This window comes from Gorilla gorilla, chromosome 4, assembly GCF_029281585.2.
Source record: "Gorilla gorilla gorilla isolate KB3781 chromosome 4, NHGRI_mGorGor1-v2.1_pri, whole genome shotgun sequence".
In the NCBI taxonomy this organism is placed as follows: domain Eukaryota; kingdom Metazoa; phylum Chordata; class Mammalia; order Primates; family Hominidae; genus Gorilla; species Gorilla gorilla.
The window spans coordinates 164,383,192-164,405,573 of record NC_073228.2 but is presented as its reverse complement, the minus strand read 5'-3'; the positions used below and the strand labels follow the sequence as shown (position 1 = coordinate 164,405,573).

The window sequence follows — 22,382 nt, the reverse complement described above, 5'->3', positions numbered from 1 at the left end:
TAGAAACCAGCAATAAACAGGTAGTCACATAAAACCTAACAAGCTTAGAAATTTCAAAATGTACTTCTAAACAACTTATGAAATAAAGAGTAAGTCATGATGGAAATTCTAAATACCTCTTGCTGAATGTCTATAAAAATACTAGTACTTTTAATGGCAAAATCCACGATTACTTATGTACCAACCTAAGGATTAGAAATCCCCTAGGATGCGGTGCTCTCCAGCCCCAGAAAATCAATAATGATCTGTCTTAAGTAGGAGCAGTAATTCCTTTCCCTTCAGCAGTGATTGGTCCAGGGTGGGCACATGATCCAGCTCTTAGCCAATGAGAGGTCAAGGGAAACCTGTTTTTTTAATTATTATTATCAATAAGATAAAGTCATGAGGTAAAAGCCTTTTGTCCCACCTTCTCCTTCCTGCTTTTGTCAGTGACCCTGTGACCAAGTGATGTGTGGCACTGCAGCCACTGTTTTGGGCAATGAGTTTAAGGACAAAGCCAACTACTGCTAGAGATCCCAGAACAGAAAGATGAAAAGAGCCTGGATTCTTGGACACACTGAGCCTCTGGCTGCCAACCTTATGATGTTTTGCTATAAAAGATGACATTTCTTCTTTGCTTAAGCCGCTGTCAGGCACACTGTCACTTGCAGTTGAAAATGTAACGAATGCCATCACATTCCCAATGCCGTATTCCTCAGATTACCTTCAGAGAAGGAAGCTAAAGCTAGCAAACACTTGAAGGTACAGGGATCAGCATTCCAGCTGAGGTGTTTGGACTTTTCCTGGGAGGGAAATGTGTTCAGAAGATCCTCCTATCTCCAATGTGCCAACATCTACCTATGATACTTACCTCTCCTTTGCTTCACATCCTACCATGGTTCCCCATTGCTCTTAGGACAGAGTCCAAACTCCTCACTTACGAACCTGTAATATCTGGGTCCTGCTGGCCCCCTGGCATCACCAGTGATGCTTCCTACTTCATACTTAGACCCCAGCCAGACCAAGCTACTTTTAGTTCTCAAATACCCTATTCTTGCTTCTAGGCCTCTGCATTTGCTAATTTCTCTCCCATTTCCTCTGGCTCTCTCCTCATCCTTCAGGCCTCATCTCAAATGTTGTCTCCTCCAAGAGGCCTTCCTTGGTGTCTAGGCTGGATTCTGTAACCCCTTGGGGCTCCCACTGTGCCTTGTGATTTCTCTTATTAAACACTTACTAAACTGGATTGTGATTGTTTTCATAACTGCTCTGCACTATGCTGCTTCCAACTCCCTTTCCTAACTTCTGACCCTGATTACCAAATGTGAGCTTAGGCTCATGGCCAGATTCTTGGCTGTAGACTCAAAGACAACTGCTTCCCATAGACCCCTCCATCACTTTTTTGCAGTCACGTCTGCCGTTGGATGTGCTTGGTTTCTCAATTTGGTGACTTTTATCCTTTAAGTCCTCTTCTGGGCTTCACTTTCTCACTCCTCTCACAATTATGGGAGGTCTAGTCCCTGTAGTAAATCTCTTATCCTAGACATTCACAGTTACTCTTCTCCCCTGACTGATACACAATCCAGAGCAGACACTGTCTCCTGGTTTTGGAGATGGAGACATGACCCAGAACCCCATCCAAACAATTCTACCTGACCCCATTCACAGTGATTGGTTCAGGCATGTACATATGACCCAGTCCTGGCCAATGAGATCCTGCCTTAGGATTTTTGTTGGAAAGCAGGAGCAGTCTTTCCGCTGTGGTTGCTGAGCCAGTTGTTTGGAAGCCTGGAGCAACTGGCAATTTCTTGCCGTAATGTAGAAAGGACTACTGGAGAATGAGACCAACAGAGAGGAAAGCAGGATGAAGAAAGGGAGAGGTGCAGATTCCATGGGACATTGCTGAGTGCCTGCATCCAGCTTTGCCTGAAGCTAATCCTACCTCTAGGCTTATTATAGCTCAATTCAGTCATAGTTGGTTTTTTGTACCATCTAGTCAAAAGAGCCTGGCCAATGTGTGAACAATAACTATCTGTTAAATAAATGAATCTCAAATTGACTGTGGCTATTTAGGGGTTTTTTTTATTTGTTTAATCCATTGTTTTCTTTTTAGAAGAAAAAAAAGAATTTAGTAGGTTGTTGTTATATGAAAAATGAATCCTGGATAGAATCCTAGGAAGGGATTTTAATCATCATTTAATCCAATGCTTTTTTTAATTACAGATAGGGAAATTGAGGCTCAAAGACGGTCTCTAAACTGCAAGGATCACATGGCCAGGTAGAGAATGTATAATCTGAATATGCTCATAAGGAAACATCAGACAAATACAAAATGAGCATTATTCTTTCTTTAAACAAAAAGGTGGTAGGTAGGGTGAGAGTATTCCAGTATTTTTCAAAAATGTCACTGCCATAAAAAACCAAAGGCTATGAAATAGTCCAGATTAAAGGAGACTAAGGAGACATGAAAACTAAATGTAATATTTGACCCTAAACTGGATTCTGTGCTGAAGGGAAAAAAAACACACCATTAGGACATTATTGGATCAATTAACAAAATATGAATGTAAAAAAATTTTAGCTATGTTAAATTAATTTTAGCAATGTTAAGTTTGGTAAAATTTACCAAAATCCAGTCAAGATCACTCAGCAAGCCTGAATAAGCCAAATCCTATCCCCAAAAACATTAGACCCAAAGGATTTAAAGTTTGATCAAACTTCTAAAGAACAGGTAATCTCTATTATATCAACTTTTTCATGGAATAAAAAAATAGAAAAAGACAAGTGTCTTAGTTTATGCTATTGCAACAGAACACCTGAGACTGGGTAATTTACAAAGAATAGAAATATATTTCTCATAGCTCTAGGGGCTGATAAGTCTAAGACCAAAGCACCGGCAGGTTCAGAGTCTGGTGAGCACTGCTGCCTGCTTCAAGTGGTGTCCTCTTGCTGCATCTTTGGGAAGGGCACAAAAAAAAAAAAGATGAATGCTGTGTCCTCACAAGGCAAAAAGAGATGAAACAAACACTGTGTCCTCACATGGTAGAAGGGCAAAAAAAGCACTAGGATGCTTCCATCATCCTCTTTTATAAGGGCATCTAATTCATTCATGAAGGAAGATCTTTCATGACTTAATCACTTCCAAAAGGCCCCTCCTCTTAATACTATCACAGTGGGTATTAGGTTCCAACATATGAGTTTAGAGGGGGCATGTACATTTAAACCATAGCAATAAGCAATTTGTTTTTCATGGCTATAATAACTGATATCAAAATGGGCATGGGCAGTTCAAGGAAAGAAAATTACAGACCAATCTCACTAACATTAGATGTAGAAAAAAAAAATTTTTTTGAGATGGAATCTCACTCTTGTCACCCAGGCTTCAGTGCAGTGGCGCAATCTGGGCTTACTGCAACCTCCACCTCCGGGTTCAAGTGATTCTCCTGCCTCACCCTCCCAAGCAGCTGGGATTATAGGCACACACCACCAAGCCCAGCTAATATTTTGTATTTGTAGTAGAGACAAGGTTTCATAATGTTTCCCAGGCTTGTCTTGAACTCCTGACCTCAAGTGATCCACCCACCATGGCCTCCCAAAGTGCTGGGATTACAGGCGTGAGCCACCACACCCAGCCAGATGTAGAAAATTCTAAATAAAATAGTGACAAGTCATTTTGGGAGTGTGTTAAAGATGTTAAAGCATAGCCAAGGAACTTCCCTATCCTGTTAGTAGATCATAAACTCTGAAGAGTTATTTGAAAACAGCTAGAGGAATTTAAAGTACTCATATTTTTTGGCACAATTCTAAGTACATACCTCAGAAACACTCTCGCACACATATATATGGAGACATGTACAGGAATGTTACACCGTTCTTAATAGCCAAAAGGGGGGCCTAAATATTCATCGATGAGAAAAATAAGTTGCGGCATGTTCATACCATGTAATAGTTAAAATGAACCCACTAGAGCTATGTCTTTCAATATAGATAAAATTTTAAAGCAGTGGTCCCCAACCTTTTTGGCACCAGGGACCAGTTTCACAGAAGACAGTTTTTCCATAGAATTGAGGGGTGGAGGTGGTTTGGAATGAAATGTTCCACCTCAGATCATCAGGCATTTGAGTCTCATAAGGAGCATGCAACCTAGATCCCTCACATCCACAGTTCACAATAGCGTTCTCGTGCTCCTATGAGAATCTAATGTCACCACTAATCTGACAGGAGTTGGAGCTCAGGCAGTAATGCTCACTCACCAGCCACTCATCTCCTGCTGTGCAGCCCAGTTCCTAATGGGCTATGGACTGGTACTAGTCCATGGCCCAGGAGCTGGGGACCCCTCTTCTTTAAAGTATAAAATCAAGTGAAAAAAGCTGCAGAATTGTCTATGTCTTCTCAGGCTGTCATAACAAATACCATAGACTGGGTGGCTTAAATAACAGATTTATTTCTCATGGTTCTGGAAGCTGGAAGCCCAAGATCAGTGCAGCAGCTGATTCAGCATCTGGTTCAGGCCCTCTTCCTTCCTGGACAGCTGCCTTCCAGCTATATTATCACTCACATGGCTGAATGAAAGAGAGAAGGATCAAATCTCTCATGTCTTTTCTTATAAGGGCACTAATCCCATTCGTGGGGGCTCCCCCTAATCACCTTCAAAAGGCCCCACATCAAAATGCTATCACATTGGAGATTAGGGTTTAAACATTACTAACTTGGGAGTAGGAGGACATAAACATTCAGCCCATACTAGAAGGATGCATATATGATAAAGCAAAAAAGCATCCATAAACATGGGTAAACATGTACATGTGTATGAAATGTGTCAGACTGATACACACTGAATTTGTGTTCAAGATTAAAGAGGTCATTTGCAAGAGATATACACTTGCTTTAATTGTATCTGTAAGACTTAATCTTTCCATAAAATCTGAAGTAAATATAAGGTTAAAACCGATGAAGCTGAACGTTGGGTGTATGAGGTTTATTGTCTATAAGCATGAAATATTTCACAGCAATTTAATTACACTTTTAAAAGCTAGTCCAAGATATTTTTAAAAGGAATTCTCCTCTTTATGACTCTCTTAATCATTAGATTTTTTAAAACCATTCAAAAGATTTAATGTCCTGAAAGATTTTTAATCAGACCTCAACATTATATTAAATGAGTGGTGAGACTAAAGATTCGGTATTCTGACTGAACACTCAGTCCTCTTTCTCAAAGCACTGAAGCCATCTGCTTTAAAAGAGAAAAAGTACTCTTTTAGCACTATTAACCCACCTAATCTGTCTTCAGACTAGGTACCCTCAGTAGTTACTGGTGATTTCTGGTGATTTGGGGAAAGCAGTCAGCTACTAAAATAATTATGAAAAATAATGCTTCCCTTTTGAAAGTACTTGAAGCAGGAAGAGAATCTATTTCTTCCCTGGGTAGAAATATAACAAGAATTTTAAGAGCTTTGACAGTTTCAGTCCCCATTAAAGCAATTGAAAAAGTTAGCTAATTGCTTTCTTCTCCAGGAAACGGTGCTAGGTTATTTAGATCACATCCCTCACTGAGAACAACAAAAAATACTGGATAACTTTAAAAAAGGGAAAAAAAAACTCTTTAAAAGCATGAGCAAGCTGACAAGAAAGCAATGACCAAACCTCAGGGAAAGGGAGATGCTAGAGAAACAAATTGAGCCAATGCCTTTCTTAAGGGTATTGGCCACTCTCCCAAAAATGAACTTTTGTTTTGGCAGACTTGATTGAGCAAAAGTTTCAGAAATCAATACCTAGGCTCCTAAGTTGGGAGTCTAAGAGACAACATTAAAATAGGATCCCAAAGGCTATGACTTCAGGGTAAGGATATACTCAGAAGTACACCCAATTATACCCCCTCCCCAGCTGGGACTGCAAAGATTTTTTTCCTCTGTGCTGAAGAGAGCAGAAAGAAATCAGCATCAATTTGCCCTGGGGAAATTGTGACCACAGACTGGCCTCGGGTACATATGTAGCCCAGGTTCATGTTACCTGGGTGAGCCAAACTTTCACCTATGAATTCAGCTTAAAGTGCCTCAAGATTAGCAGTGCCCAACGATTGCAAAATACACACACACACATGCATATGCAGATGTACACAATTCTTTTCTAGAGAAAGTTTTTATTCTAAGCCTCAAGTTGTGTCTAACTTTGGGCACAATAAGCACATTCAAAAATAATGAACCTCATAAAAGAATGAGTCCATGAGTGAAAAACCAAATATCAGAAACAAATATTTTAGAAACTGGAATTATCAAATATAAATAAAAGGAAAATTTATGTTTACTATGTCTAAAGAAACAAAGAATAAGCTTTAAAATATCTGCAGGGATTGGTAAACTGTATAAAGCAACCTAGCAGATTTGAAAAATCAATAGAAAATTTAGAAATAAAGACTACAATAAGTTTCAATGGTTGGCTTAATAGAAAATTAGATATAGCTAAGGGAAGAATTATTGAATTGGTCAAAAGAAGTATTCAGACTATAAAACAGGAAAAGTAATGAAAATTATAGAAGCAATATTAAGAAAATAGAATGATATTTTAAGTGGTCTGACAAACATTTAATCAGAGTCTCAGAAAGAAATGAGAGAGGGAATGAAATATAGGCAATCTTTGAAAAGACTGTGATGAGAATTTTGCAGAAGTGATGAAAGATTCCAGCTCAGCAAAACCCAAGCAAGATAAATAAAAAGAAATTCATACTTACTCTGTCATAGGAAACTATAGATCAAAAAAGACAAAAAAAAAGTTATAAAAGCAAGCAGACTTTAAGAGATAAAGATTTCCTTCTAAGGAAGAACAAGTGGAGATTAATAACTTCTTAATAGCAATAATGGAAGCCAGAAGACAGTGGAATGCCATATTAAACACATTGAAAGAAAATAGCTGCCTAACAAGAATTCCATATTCATCAAAAGACAAATTTCAAGAACAATGAAATAAAGCATCAGAGAGCATATCACTATCAGACTCCCAAAAAGGACATTTTACAGGATGTACTTAAAAAGATACCTCAGGTGGAGGGTCCAAGGAATGAAGGCATGAGAAGTGATAAGCATGTGAGTAGATCTTAATGAATACTGACCATACAAACAATAATGCCAGTGAGTTGAGTGATTTTAAAAGATGACAGAATTAAAACAGCAGCAAAACATATTAGCCAGGAGGGATGTAAAGAGAGTTAAAGTGCTCTAAATCTCGTGTGTAATTCAGGAGGATGGAAAACTAGTTGTAAGCTTTAGACTGCAGTAAGTTTGCTTGTTTAGACTGCAGTACATTTGCTTGTTTAGACTGCAGTACGTTTGCTTGTTTAGACTTATTGAGTAATCACTAAAAGAATAGTCCCAAAATTATACAAAATAGTCAATATGTTTAAAAGAACAATAGAATGACTATAGTTAACATTAGCCGATTGTGTATTTCAAAATAGCTAGAAGAGAATCATTTGAATATTCCTAGAATAAAGAAAATATTTAAAGTCATGGATGTCATGATTACCCTAATTATATATGAATATACCAAATTATCACATGTACCCTGAAAATATATACATCTAGTATCAATTTTTAAAATTAAATAAAAATAAAAGACAACAAGGATGGGAAAAGAAAAGCACAAAACAGGCAGGACAAAATACGATCAAAAAACAGAATACTGTGCTGCTTTGAAAATGAATAAACTACTGCCATGTGGAAAAAATGGGCTCATCACACAAACATAATATTGAGGGGAAAAAAACAAAAAGTCATACGAAACATGATTCTATTTATCCATTTAAAAACAGGCTATGTAGGAAAACCTAGATAGGTGGTAAACCTACAAAGGATAGCATAGAAATTATCACCAAAAGCAGAGGTGAGACAGAATAGGGTCTTCTGGGGTATGTGTGTTCAATTCTACATGGCAGCAATCTGGTGTTTGCTTTATAATGACAGATTAAGCTGCACACTTTTTTGAATTTTATGTGTTTTGCATTTCAAAAATAGTTTGAAACAAAGTTAATCAAGTAGTTTGATCACCCTGCCTCCTAATCTCAGCTATACCTTCAACAGTGTTTGCTTATTTCCCTCCACAGACCATTTTCCACGGAGTCGTGCTCCTCAGCAGCTTCCTGATGTACTTTCTGGTATCCCTCCTGTACAATGGCACCTGCATCATCTGCAACAGCCCCACCAATCCCTATTGGGTGATGGAAGGCCAGCTCTCAAACCCCACTTTCTACCTCGTCTGCTTTCTCACACCAGTTGTTGCTCTTCTCCCAAGGTTTGAGCACTAGGGCTGTGTTTCTTTCCTAAAATTACCAATCTCCCTTTAATAAGCCATTTTTATAACCCAAGATTAAGGAGTTTGACTTCTGCTGGCATCCTTGAGGCTACTGTTTCAGAAACAGAGAGATGGGACAGAAAGAACAATGAACGACAAAGGAGGCAAATAACATGGACTGTGGTCCCAGGTTAGCCACAAAGTAGCAAAGTCACAAAATCAGTGTGACCTCAGTTGTGACATCTATAAAATGGGAGTATCAATTCCTACCCTCCTGCCTTACAAATTTTTTGTGTAGTAAGGAATTATTTTGAGAAGCTCTATAGTCCTTTTTTGTATTAGTCCGGGAATCTTATACTCAAATGCCTACAGGGACAGGCCAGCAAGTTCAGCAAGCCAGATGGAGTACAGATATTGGAAGAAAGAGCTTCTCAGCTTCCATCATGGCCACAAGGAAAGATCAAGTCAAACATTCCAGAGCTTCAGCATTTTCCCAGAAATTCAAATTGTGCATGAAATTGCCAATGTTTAAATACTATTCAAATTTGTTTAAACACACACCTTCCATACAAGACCTGCATTAGACAAATAATCCATGCCCAGGGACTATGTCAGCTATTTCCAGGTTAAACCCTCTGCAGTAAATGTGCCTTTTCCAGAAAAATAGCAACAGCAACTATAAATGCCTTGCCTTGCCTTGGAGCTCACTCTTGACATAGGCTCTCCCATCTAGCCTCTCATTTTGTTTTTGCCATGAGCTAAGTGTTGGGCAGAGCTATGGTTCTAGTACCCCACTCATGGGACAGCTGAAGTACCAAGAGGGACCAGAATGTGTTCACAGGCCTACCACAGATCGTAGTCGGAGCTAGGTTCTCCCAACTCAAAGGCCAGTGTTCTATTCTGCAGCCCACTCTCTCTAGTCAGAGCAGTGAACTTGATGATGATGTTCCCATAGGAAAGACTTAGCCTCTCTCCATCTCACCACTCTGAACATCGCAATCAAGCCATTTTATCATTTTAAGCGATAGCAAATAGACAATTATACAAAACTTTTTTTATCCCAGAATTAGAGACCCATCAACAGGCCTTACTTCCTTTAATAAGTTTGGTGGTTTGCTTAACCTAGTTTCTCTTGTCCCTAGGTTCTCTTCTAACTTTATGTTCTCTCCATAAAAAGCAATCACTGTCATGGATTTAAAAATTTTTAGCAGATGACTCTTCACCATAAATTCCCCCCAGACCTCTCTTATGAATTCCAGACACATCTTTCTAGCTACCTATTCATCACCTCTACTGGGCATATTAAGTCTGAGGAAACTGGGAGACATTTCTAATTGAATTCGTGATTCCACCCTCTATCACCGGCACCACCCCAGAAATCTGGGTATCTCGAGTTTCTTTCAGCAAATGCTACCCACTTAGGACAAAGGCAGGCCCCAGGGAATTAATCTTGACATCACCTGCTAACTTATGCCTGTATCTAGCCTTTCACCAAGTACTGACAGTTCTATCCACTACGTATTTCTCAAACCCATCTACTATTTCCATTTCTACAGCCACTACTACCAATAGACTATTACCCTTTCACCCCAAATTATTTCGGTAGTCTCCTATTGGATCTTACTCTAGTCCGTTATCATTGGCTCAAAGTGTGATGTCACCTATTTATAACCCTCCAAGGGCTTCCCAAGACCTCTGCAATAAAGCACAAAAACCATAAACCTGGCCCACAATTCCTCCCTGCTCTGTTTGTGCCAACTCCTCCTAGGACATATTCCCCTACTCTTATCACTCCCCAAGCTTCAGCCATCGTGCCTAGGTTTTGATTCTCATCCCCTTGGCATGGCTACCTCCTATGCATCCTGCAGTTTTCAGCTTTAAAAGGTTACTGTGTGTAAACCTTTCCCCCAAGCCACCACCTTCCTCCTCATTTATTCAACAAATACTTTTCAAATCCCCACAATGGGCCAGGCCCCCAAAGGATTAAGCCATGAACACAAGAGACAAGGTTTTTGCTGTCATTTAACATGTGACTATAGTTATAAATGGAGGGGGCATTTCCTCAAGGAAGAAACATTTAAGGGCATGGATTTGAGAAATACATAGCCGGTGGAACTGTCAGCACTTCCTTCCTTGAGGAAGAAATATTTAATTTCAGTGATCAGGTGTTTGATGTTTGACACTCTCATTGCCTTCTCTATTTATAACTATATTCACATGTTACTTGACAGCAAGGACCTTGTCTTTCCTATTCATGGCTTAATCCCTTGGGGGCCTGGCCCATTGTGGGAACTTGAAAAGCATTTGTTGAATAAACGAATAGAGGAGGAAGGCAGTGGCTTGAGGAAAAGGTTTATACTAAGGAAATTCCAGTTTTGAAGCAAAAAGTCAAATGTTTCCTGGGACACATACATGGCCCCTACTACCTCACTGGGTGAGATGTGAGAGAACAAAAAAAGTTTATCTGGTTCCATGAGATCTACTGTAATTTTCAGAAATCTCTTGCCCACTGGCAGGGGTTGGCCAGGGGTAGAGGGGTCACCTTGCAGCTTTTAGACATAGTGGAAGAATAGGAGCCTTCCTGCTTATAAGACTTCAAACATAAAAAATATTTAAAGACTATCTTTGGTAATGACCTTAGATGTCCTCCAGGTCAGATAGATTACTTTTTTACTTTTTAGATAAGGCAACAGACATCTGAAAAGTGGATGTGAGTTGCCCACTGCCACGGCGTGTGTATATTTTCTCCATACACCGCATAGTTATATTCACATTCTCACCCCTTTCCTTGCCTACACTTTGAACAGAGAGAAGATTCTAGACACAGATAAAGACTTCCAATTCCAGAGTCTACTACAGACTGCATGCAGCTTGGCAGGGGGATAAAATCCTTGAGTCAGTCAACAGGGAGATCTGTTAACGTCTCAGGAGACCTTGGGAATCTCACATCACCTCTTGGGGCCCCTATTTCTTTATCTGGCAAATCATAGTAATATGATGACACTGTCAAGTACAGCAAGGCCCACAGATTCAAGAAAAGAATGTGGATTCTAAAAGTACTTTAAAATCATCCAGTTTCACAAAGGCTTAACATGACAGAGCAATTAAATTTGCCTAAATTGGAGTAGCCCAGAAATAGAATGGACTGCTTTGTGCATGGCAAAAAAGAGACAAGTCTTTGGATTCAGAGTGTGTGGTTCTGACCATAGCTCAACCACTGTGTGGCTGTGGACAAATCATAAATCTCTCAGTCCCTCAGTTTCCTCATGTGTACTCAGAGGCAAACAAAAGTAATAACCACATGAGATTGTTGGGAAAAGAAAATGAGTTAATAATACATAAAGCACTTAGAATAGTCCTGGTGTATAATAAATGTTAGCTGTTATGTTTTGTTGTTATTTTTGTTGTTGAGCTACCCAAGACTAGAGGTGCCCAGACATGGATTTAATAGCAGTAAAGAGGATCTTGCTCCAGGAAGGGAGTTGGATTCTAAAGACTACCTTTTAATGCTGAAGTTTATGAAGTCAGTGGAAATCAGAAATATCTTTATTCTGTTATTTCCCACCAGATACTTTTTCCTGTCTCTGCAAGGAACCTGTGGGAAGTCTCTAATCTCAAAAGCTCAGAAAATTGACAAACTCCCCCCAGACAAAAGAAACCTGGAAATCCAGAGTTGGAGAAGCAGACAGAGGCCTGCCCCTGTCCCCGAAGTGGCTCGACCCACCCACCACCCAGTGTCATCTATCACAGGACGGGACTTCAGTGCCAGCACCCCAAAGAGCTCTAACCCTCCCAAGAGGAAGCATGTGGAAGAGTCAGTGCTCCACGAACAGAGATGTGGCACGGAGTGCATGAGGGATGACTCATGCTCAGGGGACTCGTCAGCTCAACTCTCATCCGGGGAGCACCTGCTGGGGCCTAACAGGATAATGGCCTACTCAAGAGGACAGACTGATATGTCCCGGTGCTCAAAGAGGAGCAGCCATCGCCGATCCCAGAGTTCACTGACCATATGAGGAGCTGCAGAAATCTGTACAAACTCAACAGAGGCCACCCAGTCACTGGTCCACATAACCCTTGACCCCTTCCTCTTCATAGAGGAAACAATGTGCCAGTCTTATTCTTTTCTTCAACAACCTTGACTTCCATGGAGGAAGTGCTGGCCCCAAGGGGTCTGACACAAAGAAGGGAAACCCAGTCGGCCTCTAGTTTTCTGCTGCTCTCAGGCAGCACATCTTGCAAACAGTTTGGAGAAGGAGGCTGTTTTTGTTGAATCGAGTTCTCAAATCGGTTTAGACCAAAGCCATTCTTCTGACCCTCTAGATAAGCGTAGCCTACAACCCAGTGCAACTGGGCCGTAAGTTTCCAAGATTCAAGAAGTGTATCAACCCAGGCAATATCTCAGGATATGGAAGTTTCTGGGTTTATTTACCCCTCAGTGCCCAGAGTTAAAGTTTCAGAAGAGACTTGTGCACATAAGGGCTTCATCTCAAGTGTATTGCAGTAATGGCTGAATCGGGGTTAACATCCCTTCCAGGCACAGCGAGTTGGTTCTGCTTTTTGCCTGTAAGCCAAAGAAAAGCCACATCTAAAAAGCTACTACTAAAAGCCAGAAAGAAAAGTGGATTTGAACTCAGTGTCACAGACTCTTCTGAGTGTTTTAGGGTCACAGCTAGTGTAAGAGGCATGAAGAATAGACATGCAAAAGGGAACGGGTGCACCAGAGACCCCTGTTTTGGCTGACAGACCATATGTCCCACCATCTGGGGAATCTGACAAGAGGACATAGGTGGCACTCTTTTTTTAAAGCTATTTATTGTATTTATTTTTAAATAAAATTGCCCATCCTCATTCAGCGCTTAGAACAAAAGAAAAAAACCCTGTAAATCAGGAGATATAAGCACATCTGCACCCAGAATAGGCCCATATGATAGGGCAACCCTGAGCTTAAACAATGACATCTTCAAGGGTAGAACTAATATGAAACCCCATTCAGCCTATTCCAGAATACCACCCTCTGGAAGACACTGGCCTGCATTAGAGTCAGAGTAAGTGTCACTTCACATGGAAAAGAAGGATTATATAGACTTCCTATCCCTAGAGTTTATAAATGTCAACTATATAAAAGAGCTCAAAACAGTGTTAAAGGAATGAACAGTAGAATTTTAATAGGCTGTCCAAAGAAGCCAGGTCTGCTGTGGGCAAGTATAGCCTAACCCTAGTCTTGTAAAATAAGCCAGAAAGGGTTACTGAGCCACCTTAAGCTAGTACCTATATAGTAGGCAAAAAGTACAGAAATAGATGCAATAAGTGTGATGAGTCTTTGAGCCTACGAGTCATGCCACCAACCATAAGTTGACCTATCACTTGAGAACCTCCTCAGCAAAGATGCCAGAAAACATTCAATCGAGTTGGCAAATGACACAGGGAGCTGGCCCTCTGACCATCTTCCTGGCAAACCTGGACTGGAAGGGCCATTTGCAGCACCATCCTGGAGCTAATACACTGTTTCACTGCCTCTGCCACATAATGATGCCAGCAGTAGCCAGCTGGTGGGTATTTGGAGGAATCCTGCATGAGGATTGCCCAAGAAGGGGCAGGTACACATACCTGGCAAAGTGGTGATGATGTGAATTGTTTCCAGTGAGGGGATTGAGTCAAAACTTGGATCTCAGGCACCCCAATTTTTCCCCCAATTTCTGGCTACTACTAAAAGCCAGAAAGAACATAACAGTGGCCTCAGGAGATCTGAGTTTGAATCCTTGCTCTCTAGGATGCAGGTGACTTGAAGCAGAATGCCACACCTGCAAGTTGATTAGAACTCCCTTTCTTACCAGGCTTGACATAGGTATTAAGTCAAAAATACATGAAACCCAGTGGTAAAAAAGCCTCTGAAAGCTGTAACACCCTTAGTAATAACAAAAGGGATTTTTATTTCACAGCTAAAGGGAAAATAGGTGGAGAAGTTAAAAAATAATGTCTGATCCTGTTCCTAAGTTCCAAACTATAGCCAACACTCTGATGCTGCTCTTTTTCTTGTAGGACCAACCGTCCCAGTTTGCCTGGGACTTTCTCATTTTTACAGAGTCCCAAATCCTAGGAAACTGGAGCAACTGGTACAGCTGGTCACCTACTCTTGCCCCTCTGTAAATCAAGCCAACTGTGACCATCCAATGTGCCATCTTACAGGGAAAAGTTATAACCACTATTCCCCTATAACATAATGCTAATGATTGTACTTAGTACATTTTTATACTTTTATGATATTTTACTGATTGGAAATGTCATCCTTTATTAAAAATAAACATGGTTTTCCATAGTTGCCTGCCAACCTAAGTTCACATTATTCTTCTTTTATATCATTATCGCTAGTTCTGAGGACTTTCTCATCCACCCATCCTCTTTTGCATTCATTCATTTATTCATTCATTCATTTATCTATCCAATAAATTTCTGTTAAGCCCCTGCTAGATGCCTGACAATTTGCGAGGTGCTGTGAGGAGCTCAATCTGTCTTTGAGAAGCTCACATATTTGTTGAGCATCCAATGCTGCCAACCCCCACTGAGCGTATAGAGTATCAGGAACATATTCGGCTATTTGACCCAACATGGAAGTATGACACAAACCAAAAGGGCTGTAAGAATTAGAAGCAGCACGTGCAGTCTGGAACTCTAACCTAGCTACTCCTCTCCTTCTGGAAGCCCAGCACCAACCTCGAATCAAGACTGATTTGGTCCAGCACCAACCTCAAATCGAGACTGATTTTTTTTTATTCAATCAGTATCAACTAAGTGCCTGTTAGACATAGCACTGTGATAGGCAGCAAGGATAAAATAGGGAATAAAAACAGGGCCAGTTCCTGCCCTTAAAAAAATTCCCAATCTAGAAAGGGAGACAGATAATACTAAGGAAGTCAATCAATGTAATATTACACATTATGAGAGGAAGCGAGAATGGAGATGAAAAGAGAGTAAGGTTCCCAGGATCATCAGAGGCTTCTCCAAGAAGGAGACATTTCAGCTGAGACCTTAATCATGAGAACAAGACAGCAAAGAAGGGCCCTTTCAGAGAATTAAGTACAAAAGCCCCAAAGAAGAAGAGTTTATCATATTTAAGGAAAAGGAAGGAGGTTGGTGTGGCTAGAAGCCAATAAGACAGAGGAGGTGCCACAGGATCACGTTACTAGTAACAACTGTATTTGCTCGCTGTGTGCTAGGTGATGGTTTAAGCACACATCATCATGGAAACCTCACAGCAGCTTTATAAGGTAAGGGTAGTTACCCTCCCCTATTTCAGTTAGCTTCTGCTGCATAACCACCCCAAAACTTGGTAAATTAATGCAACAATTATGTCTGTGCCCATGATGCTGTGTGTAGGCAACTTGGGCTAGACTCCACCAGGACATCTCACCTCTGCTCCACACAGAATCAGCTGAACTTGCTTCTGTCTGGGGGCTTTGGCTGGTATGACTGGGATCTCTCTCCACGTAACGTCTCATCCTCAAGGTGGCCGGCCTGGCCTTGTCACATAGCAGCAACACTCTGGGAGTGAGAACAGAAGCTGCAAAGCCTTTGAGATCTAAGCTCAAACTCACACATCATCACTACCCACCACATTCTATGGAAGCGAGTCCCAAGGCCAGCCCAGTTTCAAGGGTATAGGAAAATACATTCCACTTTTAATGAGAAGAGCTGTAAATAAACTTGAGGCCATTTGAAATCTACCACATCCACATTCTCACAGAGAAGCTGAAGCTGATGTGTTATAAACATATCACAGTCATATAATTAACAAGCAGCGAGGTGGCATTCTAATCTGTGGAGTCTGAAACCAGAGGCTGTACTCTTTTGTTATCGAGTTGGAGTTTCACTCTTTCACCCAGGCTAGAGTACAGTGGCATGATCTCAGCTCACTGAAACCTCTGCCTCCTGGGTTCAAGCGATTCTCTTGCCTCAGCCTCCCAAGTAGCTGGGATTACAGGTGCCTGCCACTACACCCAGCTAATTTTTTTTTTTAGTAGAGACGAGGTTTCGCCACATTGACCAGGCTGATCTCAAACTCCTGACCTCAGATGATCCACCTGCCTTGGCCTCCCAAAGTGCTGGGATTATAGGCATGAGCCACCGCACCTGGCTGAGGCTGTACTTTTGATCACAGGGCTACACAACTGCAAGATGAGGCTGGAGGGCAGGTGGTGACCAGGTAACACAGGGTCCTGTCATGTCATATCAACATTCTCCAGAGGCAAGGTGGTGCAGTGCAGGCTTGAAAATTAGCAAGCCTGAATTTCATCCAACTGTCATAGACCTACAGCATGACCTAGGAAAGGACCACAACACAACGTGTCCAGCCGGGTTGCTGCCAAGACAAAAGCTTCAGTAAGTAAGGAAGATACTAGCACCTAGGAAGAACCAGAATTCATGCCTGTATTGCCCTAACATATCTTGCCCTGAGTTGGTCACCCAGCCAGACCCTCCCATGGGTGTGGAGAGCCCCCAGGAGAAGGCAGTCACAAAGGAGTGAATCCTCCCAGGTACCCCAAAAAGAGAAGCCCTAAGGGAACCTGGGACCCAGGCAGGACTCCACTGATAAAGGAGGTGGGGCCTATAAACTGGGGGCAATGCCCTGAGCAGGCAGGCCTTTTGAGGGCACTACCAGAGGAGCGCTGCCCAGCCAAAACTTCAGGACACCCACAATGAGATTGTGGGCATTTTCAGACAGGAGGCAAGTCCAGGAGTCTTTTTGTTGGAAGGTGTTCTGGTGCCACCTAGCATCGGTGGAGGAGGTACCTCACTGGGGGTTCTTCCTGTATCAGGGGCAGGGGAAACAGGACTGAGGGTGGCAGGTTATGTGAAGAGAGTGTGGGGTGATGAAGCCAGAAGTCAGAGGCCAGGTTTCAAGTTTGGGTCTGCCAGCAGTTTCCATGAGGCCTCTGGACAAATCCTTTCACCAGGTTTCATCCTGTTTCCTCAAACTCTCGAGGTGGGAACCAGACTGGTTCCAACATGCTGTGATTCTTCAAGCTATTTGGGGAGGCTGATTACAGGCTGGGAATGACCTCTAGTATATTCAAGGCCTTGTGATTTACTATTTTGCAGCTATCTCTCTGCCTCCCTCCCCTCCCCCCCCCCAACACACACACACACACACACACCAGTGGAAAATCCCATGAGGGAGGGACCCTGGACTCATTCCCTGCTGTGTTCCCAGTGCTTGGCACATGGCAGTGCCCAGGAATACTGTGATTGTTGCTACCGAAGAAAATCATAAGTGAGGGCTGCTGTCAGACAGAGGTAAAGGGGAGATAATGGGTTGGACCCCTATGCCTTTTTGAGGTCCTGGGTTGCCTTTTTCAGATTAGTGGCTATTAAGAAGCTGCAAATAACTGATGAGGGTCCAGGGCATCTACCATCCCCAACTGTCAGGAGGCAAACCCAAGCCAGAACACCTCTTTTCCTCATGCAGGCTCTAAGGTATGCTAAGGAGTGGGGAAGAGGAGCTTTCACCTCCTATAACCTCCATCAACACCTGCGCTCACACACCCCCAACAAAACATAATTGCTTACTAGGTAATTAAAACACCAAGACAAGTCTCTAGTGCCCCTGTCCAAGCACTGCCCTGCCTGGAAGCCCCTCCTCTGAGGATATGCAGACTGCCACGGTGTCTCCCCTGACTCTTAGTAGGTCTGTGAGAGGGGCCAACTCCTCACAGGTCAGGCCTATGGAAAAGCAAGCCCAGGTGCTGCAGGGACCAAGACCACCTGGGATACAGTAGGATCCTCAGAGCCTGGGGAAAGCAAATGTGTGCTTCTCTTCTGGTCTGAAGACCCCAGAACAGCAAAGGGAGGCTGACTGAGCAGGTACTTGACTTTGGGGAAAATGTTTTTCTCCAATGTCAAGAGCTCTTCCTATCCCAGCTAACCTATGTGCCCACAAGACGAGGGGAAAGAGATTCCTGCATGTAAAATGTCACTATTTCATGCAGGTAATGAAACTCAAGTAAGAGATAGGCAGATGTGACTGGGGTCACCCAGCAATTTGGAGGCAAAGCTGGGACTAGAATTGAGGTCTCCTGACACCCCTCAACAAGGGCTCTTCAACAATCTCATCAGACATGAACAGGCAATTCTTTCCAAGGTTGTTTGAATGTTTAAAAATACAAAGATTTGCCCAAAAGGGTAAAATAATAAAGTATTAGGCTACATGGCAGGGGACTCAGTAGATCTGTTTGACAAGAAGATCTTTCCAGAACTCCTCATATCACCTTGTTTGCAGAGGGCAGCCTGGAATTGAAGGGTGGCCTACGCTAGTAAGAAGGCACCTCTCAGTGTTTTCTTTTCTCATCTGCAGAGGCAGAAATGAATTCCAAAGCACCACCAACTGTTGCTTCTGAGCCCTTAAAATGACCTTACCTTCTTCCTACAGGAAAAAGAAATGTATATTTATAAGCATTTGTTCTTTTTACTGGATGCACAAGACAAATGTGTAAAGAGAAGCACACATTTGCTTTCCCCAGTTATAGCAGACTGGTATGTCGGATAGTGAGGGTTTCCTTTTAAGAAGGAAATCCAAGACCTGCTTAACATCTTAACATCTGCTAGGCTTCTAGACAAGCCCTCCTCTTAAAGAGCAAGGAATAGAGGTCGAGAAAGATGTGAACTTACCAGAGGCTGAGAGTCACCTCTTTTACTCTTAGTTACCCCCATGAGCCTGCCTGATGGCCAGAAGAGAGTGATTTAGAAGGTCTGTTTCATGTGGAAATGGAACTTCTGGGATACCACTCAATGGGGGCTTTTACCAAATGGACCCATTGATGCTTTCCCAAGTAGGAAGTGCCCAGGAATACTGTGATTGTTGCTACTGAAGAAAATCATAAGTGAGGGCTGCTCTCAGAGACAGAGGTAAAGGGGAGATAATGGGTTGGAACCCTATAGCTTTTTGAGGTTCTGGGTTGCCTTTTTCAGATTTGTGGCTATTAAGAAGCTGCAAATACCCAATAAGGGTCCAGGGCATCATCCTCCTGGCCCCACCATCAGTCAACTGGCTCAAGATAATCAGAGGACATCATTCAGACCATGGTTTTAATGAACATCATGACCTAATGTGAGATTCTGTCTTGGTAACTCATCTATTTTATCAGCTGTTTAGAGTACTTCATCCTGAAGAGGGAGCAGGAGTGAGAGGTCTCAGGGCAGGGTAGCAGGCCATGGTGGGGAGATAATCACCTTTGGCCAAAAGACCCCATGGAAGTGACTGCCTACACATGAGACTGCTGCTGATACAACAGGATAAACAGGGAATATACCTCCTTTCCTTGTTCCCTGCAAATGCTAATGTGTTTTTCCATTTGACTTCCTTGTTCCATTTTATAGATGAGCAACCTGAGGCTTGATACCATTCCCAAAGTCAGCAGACAAGTATGTGGCTGAGAGCCAAGATTCAAGCTCAAGTTGCCCAACTTCAGGGTCCAAAATATCACCCAATAGGCAGCCCTCCTTCTATAGCATAGTGAAAAAAACTCTAGCTGAATTTACAGTCAAGAGATCTGGGCTCCTAGATCTGCAAATTTCTTGTGAGACTTTTCTCCTCCTCTCCTTCTCCTCCTTTAAAATGAGGAGGTTAGCCTAGAGGATTTCTCAGGGTTCCAAATTTTTCTGAATTAATGGTTCTCATATTCAGTTTACACCTCAATGCCCTTGAAGCTTTCACTCAAGCTATCAATAAGAAATTTTTTTTTTTTTTAAGTAGACATGTTAGAAGCCAGACTGATCCAGCTCCTGGAAAGGATAATTAAAGCCACCAGTAAGTCAACTGAAAACGTGCTGACTGGCTAAGCATTAGCAAATCACAAATATAGATTTTGGATGGGAGAGGCAGACGGGGTACGCAGGTGGTAAGAAAGGAACCTGAAGGATATTAAGATAACTCCCAAAGTAAATAAGTTAAAAATCACGAATTCATGCCCCAATTCCCGAACCAGGTGCTCCCTCAGCCACCATCACCTGACTTTGACCCACCTCACCAAGCCCAGAGCCCATGCTCATGGGAACCTTACAGGGACCCTTACACACTGTTGGCATTCTGAACACATGTTGTACTTTGCAACCTCGTGCTTTTGCTCTAGCCATTTTCTTTCCCTAGAATGTCTGCTCAAAGCCCAAATCTCAAATTCAAACCTCTAAGGACCACTCCCTCTATAAAGCTATCCCTACTCACTGAACTTCCAAAGTTCTTTGTACGTCACTGTGGAACCTAATATAGACAGGCTTCTAGTTACTCATGTCTATGTTGGGTTTTTTAGTCATTCCTGCTAGAATGTCAGAGCCTGAAGTCACAGGTCATGAATGATTCAAGCTTAGGTCTTCCCAAGGCTAGCACCAGGCCTTGGCCAATGATAGTAGTGGACTAGCTCATAAAAATGTTCTCTCATCTAGTCCTTACCACAAAACCAGGAGGCAGAGATGTGGAGAGACCTTTCCCCTACCCCGGCTTTCCCCACCATACCAGGTGGTCTCTATCTCGGCCTCCCCTTCTTTTCCCCATAAGCAAAGACCAGATGATGATCTAATTGTCAAAATTCTGGGAAAATTGATGGTTCTGGTCTATGAGGCATGGCCCAGGCAGTTGCTCAAACTTCCCAGCTCCTTCCTTCCCAGTTTCTGCACAGGCACACAGTCGACAAACACTGACACAGAGCCGAGAAAAGGATTGGCGCCCTAGAAGACATGTTAATGTTGGCCCAGTTCTAATTACAACTCTAACAGCCAGAGCCATGCCTGGTAGAAAAACCAAACCAAACCAGAGGCACATTAATTTCTGCCCCAGCTGGCTCCTATCATGGGCTGGCTCACATCAGCGTGTTCGAAGGGGCCCTGCCTGAACCTCTGATGCCGAAGGAATGCACCAGCTCAGACTCTCTCATTTTTAATTAGAAGTTCCCATTAAAACCACTACAGCAATGAGACACACACCAGGCAGCATACTTCAGGACAATTAGCACACTCCTCAGGTGGCTAAAATGGCCTGGCCCTGGCCTGGGGCCGACATAATTGCACCAGAACATACAGCCTACCAGGAGGTTCCCATTTTAAGTGGAAAGAAACAATTAGTCACACAATCTATTGGGCAGTTTGATCTGTAGGAAATTATTCAGTATACATAACTTAAAAGTTTGCCACAGTTTGAGACAGACAGAAATCATCCCTTCCCTATGGCTAACTAGGACCATAAGCAAATTTCTTTCCCTGTCCCCCGCCCCCATCCCATTAATGCTTCATGTGTTTGTGTGCAGGCCCGCACTGCGCAAAGCAGACTTACTGTAATTATGTGTCTGGATCACTAGAGACATGAGCATCTCATTCCTGGAATGCAGAAAGTAATTAGTGGGGCAAAGAGGGTCTGGAACCCTCATCTACCTTGCTGCTCCATACTGAATCCCCAGGCCACTAATTAAAACATGCCCCTAAGATAGCTCCTGGCTGAGTCTTCCTGGTGATACTGAGCAGTAAATAAGAGCAAATTAGAAGGCCAGAAAGACCTCTCTGAGCACCAGGAGGGCTGCAGAAAGCAACCCCAAGGCTCCCTTGGCTCCATTTGAAACCACACTCTCAGCTTCCACATGTGCAAGTATGTTTTCCACACTTGATCACCCCTCTCCAGTTCTCGTTGCTAAACCACTGCATCTTCTGCAGGCCAGCGGTACCATTATGATTAATATTCAACTGGCATTTCCACTGTGCACTCAAAGCCTGTTCTTTCAGCCTTTTCAAATCCAATTCAGACCAAAGTAATGTTTGCCCTTTCATTTTGGTTCGGCAGCAGCGATTGATAGGATTGCAGATTATGGTTTATTAGCATTTATTGAGCAGCAAAGGAGAGTGCACGATAGTGGTTGTCACTAGGTCTCTGACTCCCAAACTAAAATTAACAAGCCAGAAGGACACAAATATTTGGCAGAAAAGAGGCCAGTTCAGGGAGAAGTTTTATTTATGATTTTCCATTCAAGACTCTAGATGGAGTGGAGGGTTATAAGGCTTTGAAGAAAGGGGCAGCCTGGCTAAGAGGAGGCATCCACTGTTGGGCCATTCACTTTCCAGTCTCCAGTCACCCTTCAGATTTCTCT

At 42.4% G+C, this 22,382-nt stretch overlaps 1 protein-coding gene across 1 annotated transcript in view; it reads left to right on the top strand.

The window, feature by feature from the left end:
* Positions 1-14,578, top strand: part of ATP10B (ATPase phospholipid transporting 10B (putative)) — a 218,112-nt gene extending 203,534 nt beyond the window's left edge. The window contains exons 24-25 of the mRNA XM_055386545.2: positions 8,072-8,259; positions 11,828-14,578. Coding sequence (XP_055242520.1) covers positions 8,072-8,259; positions 11,828-12,275 — 636 coding nt within the window. The 3' untranslated portion in view covers positions 12,276-14,578. The remainder of the gene's footprint in view (positions 1-8,071; positions 8,260-11,827) is intronic.
* Positions 14,579-22,382: the final 7,804 nt, after the last annotated feature.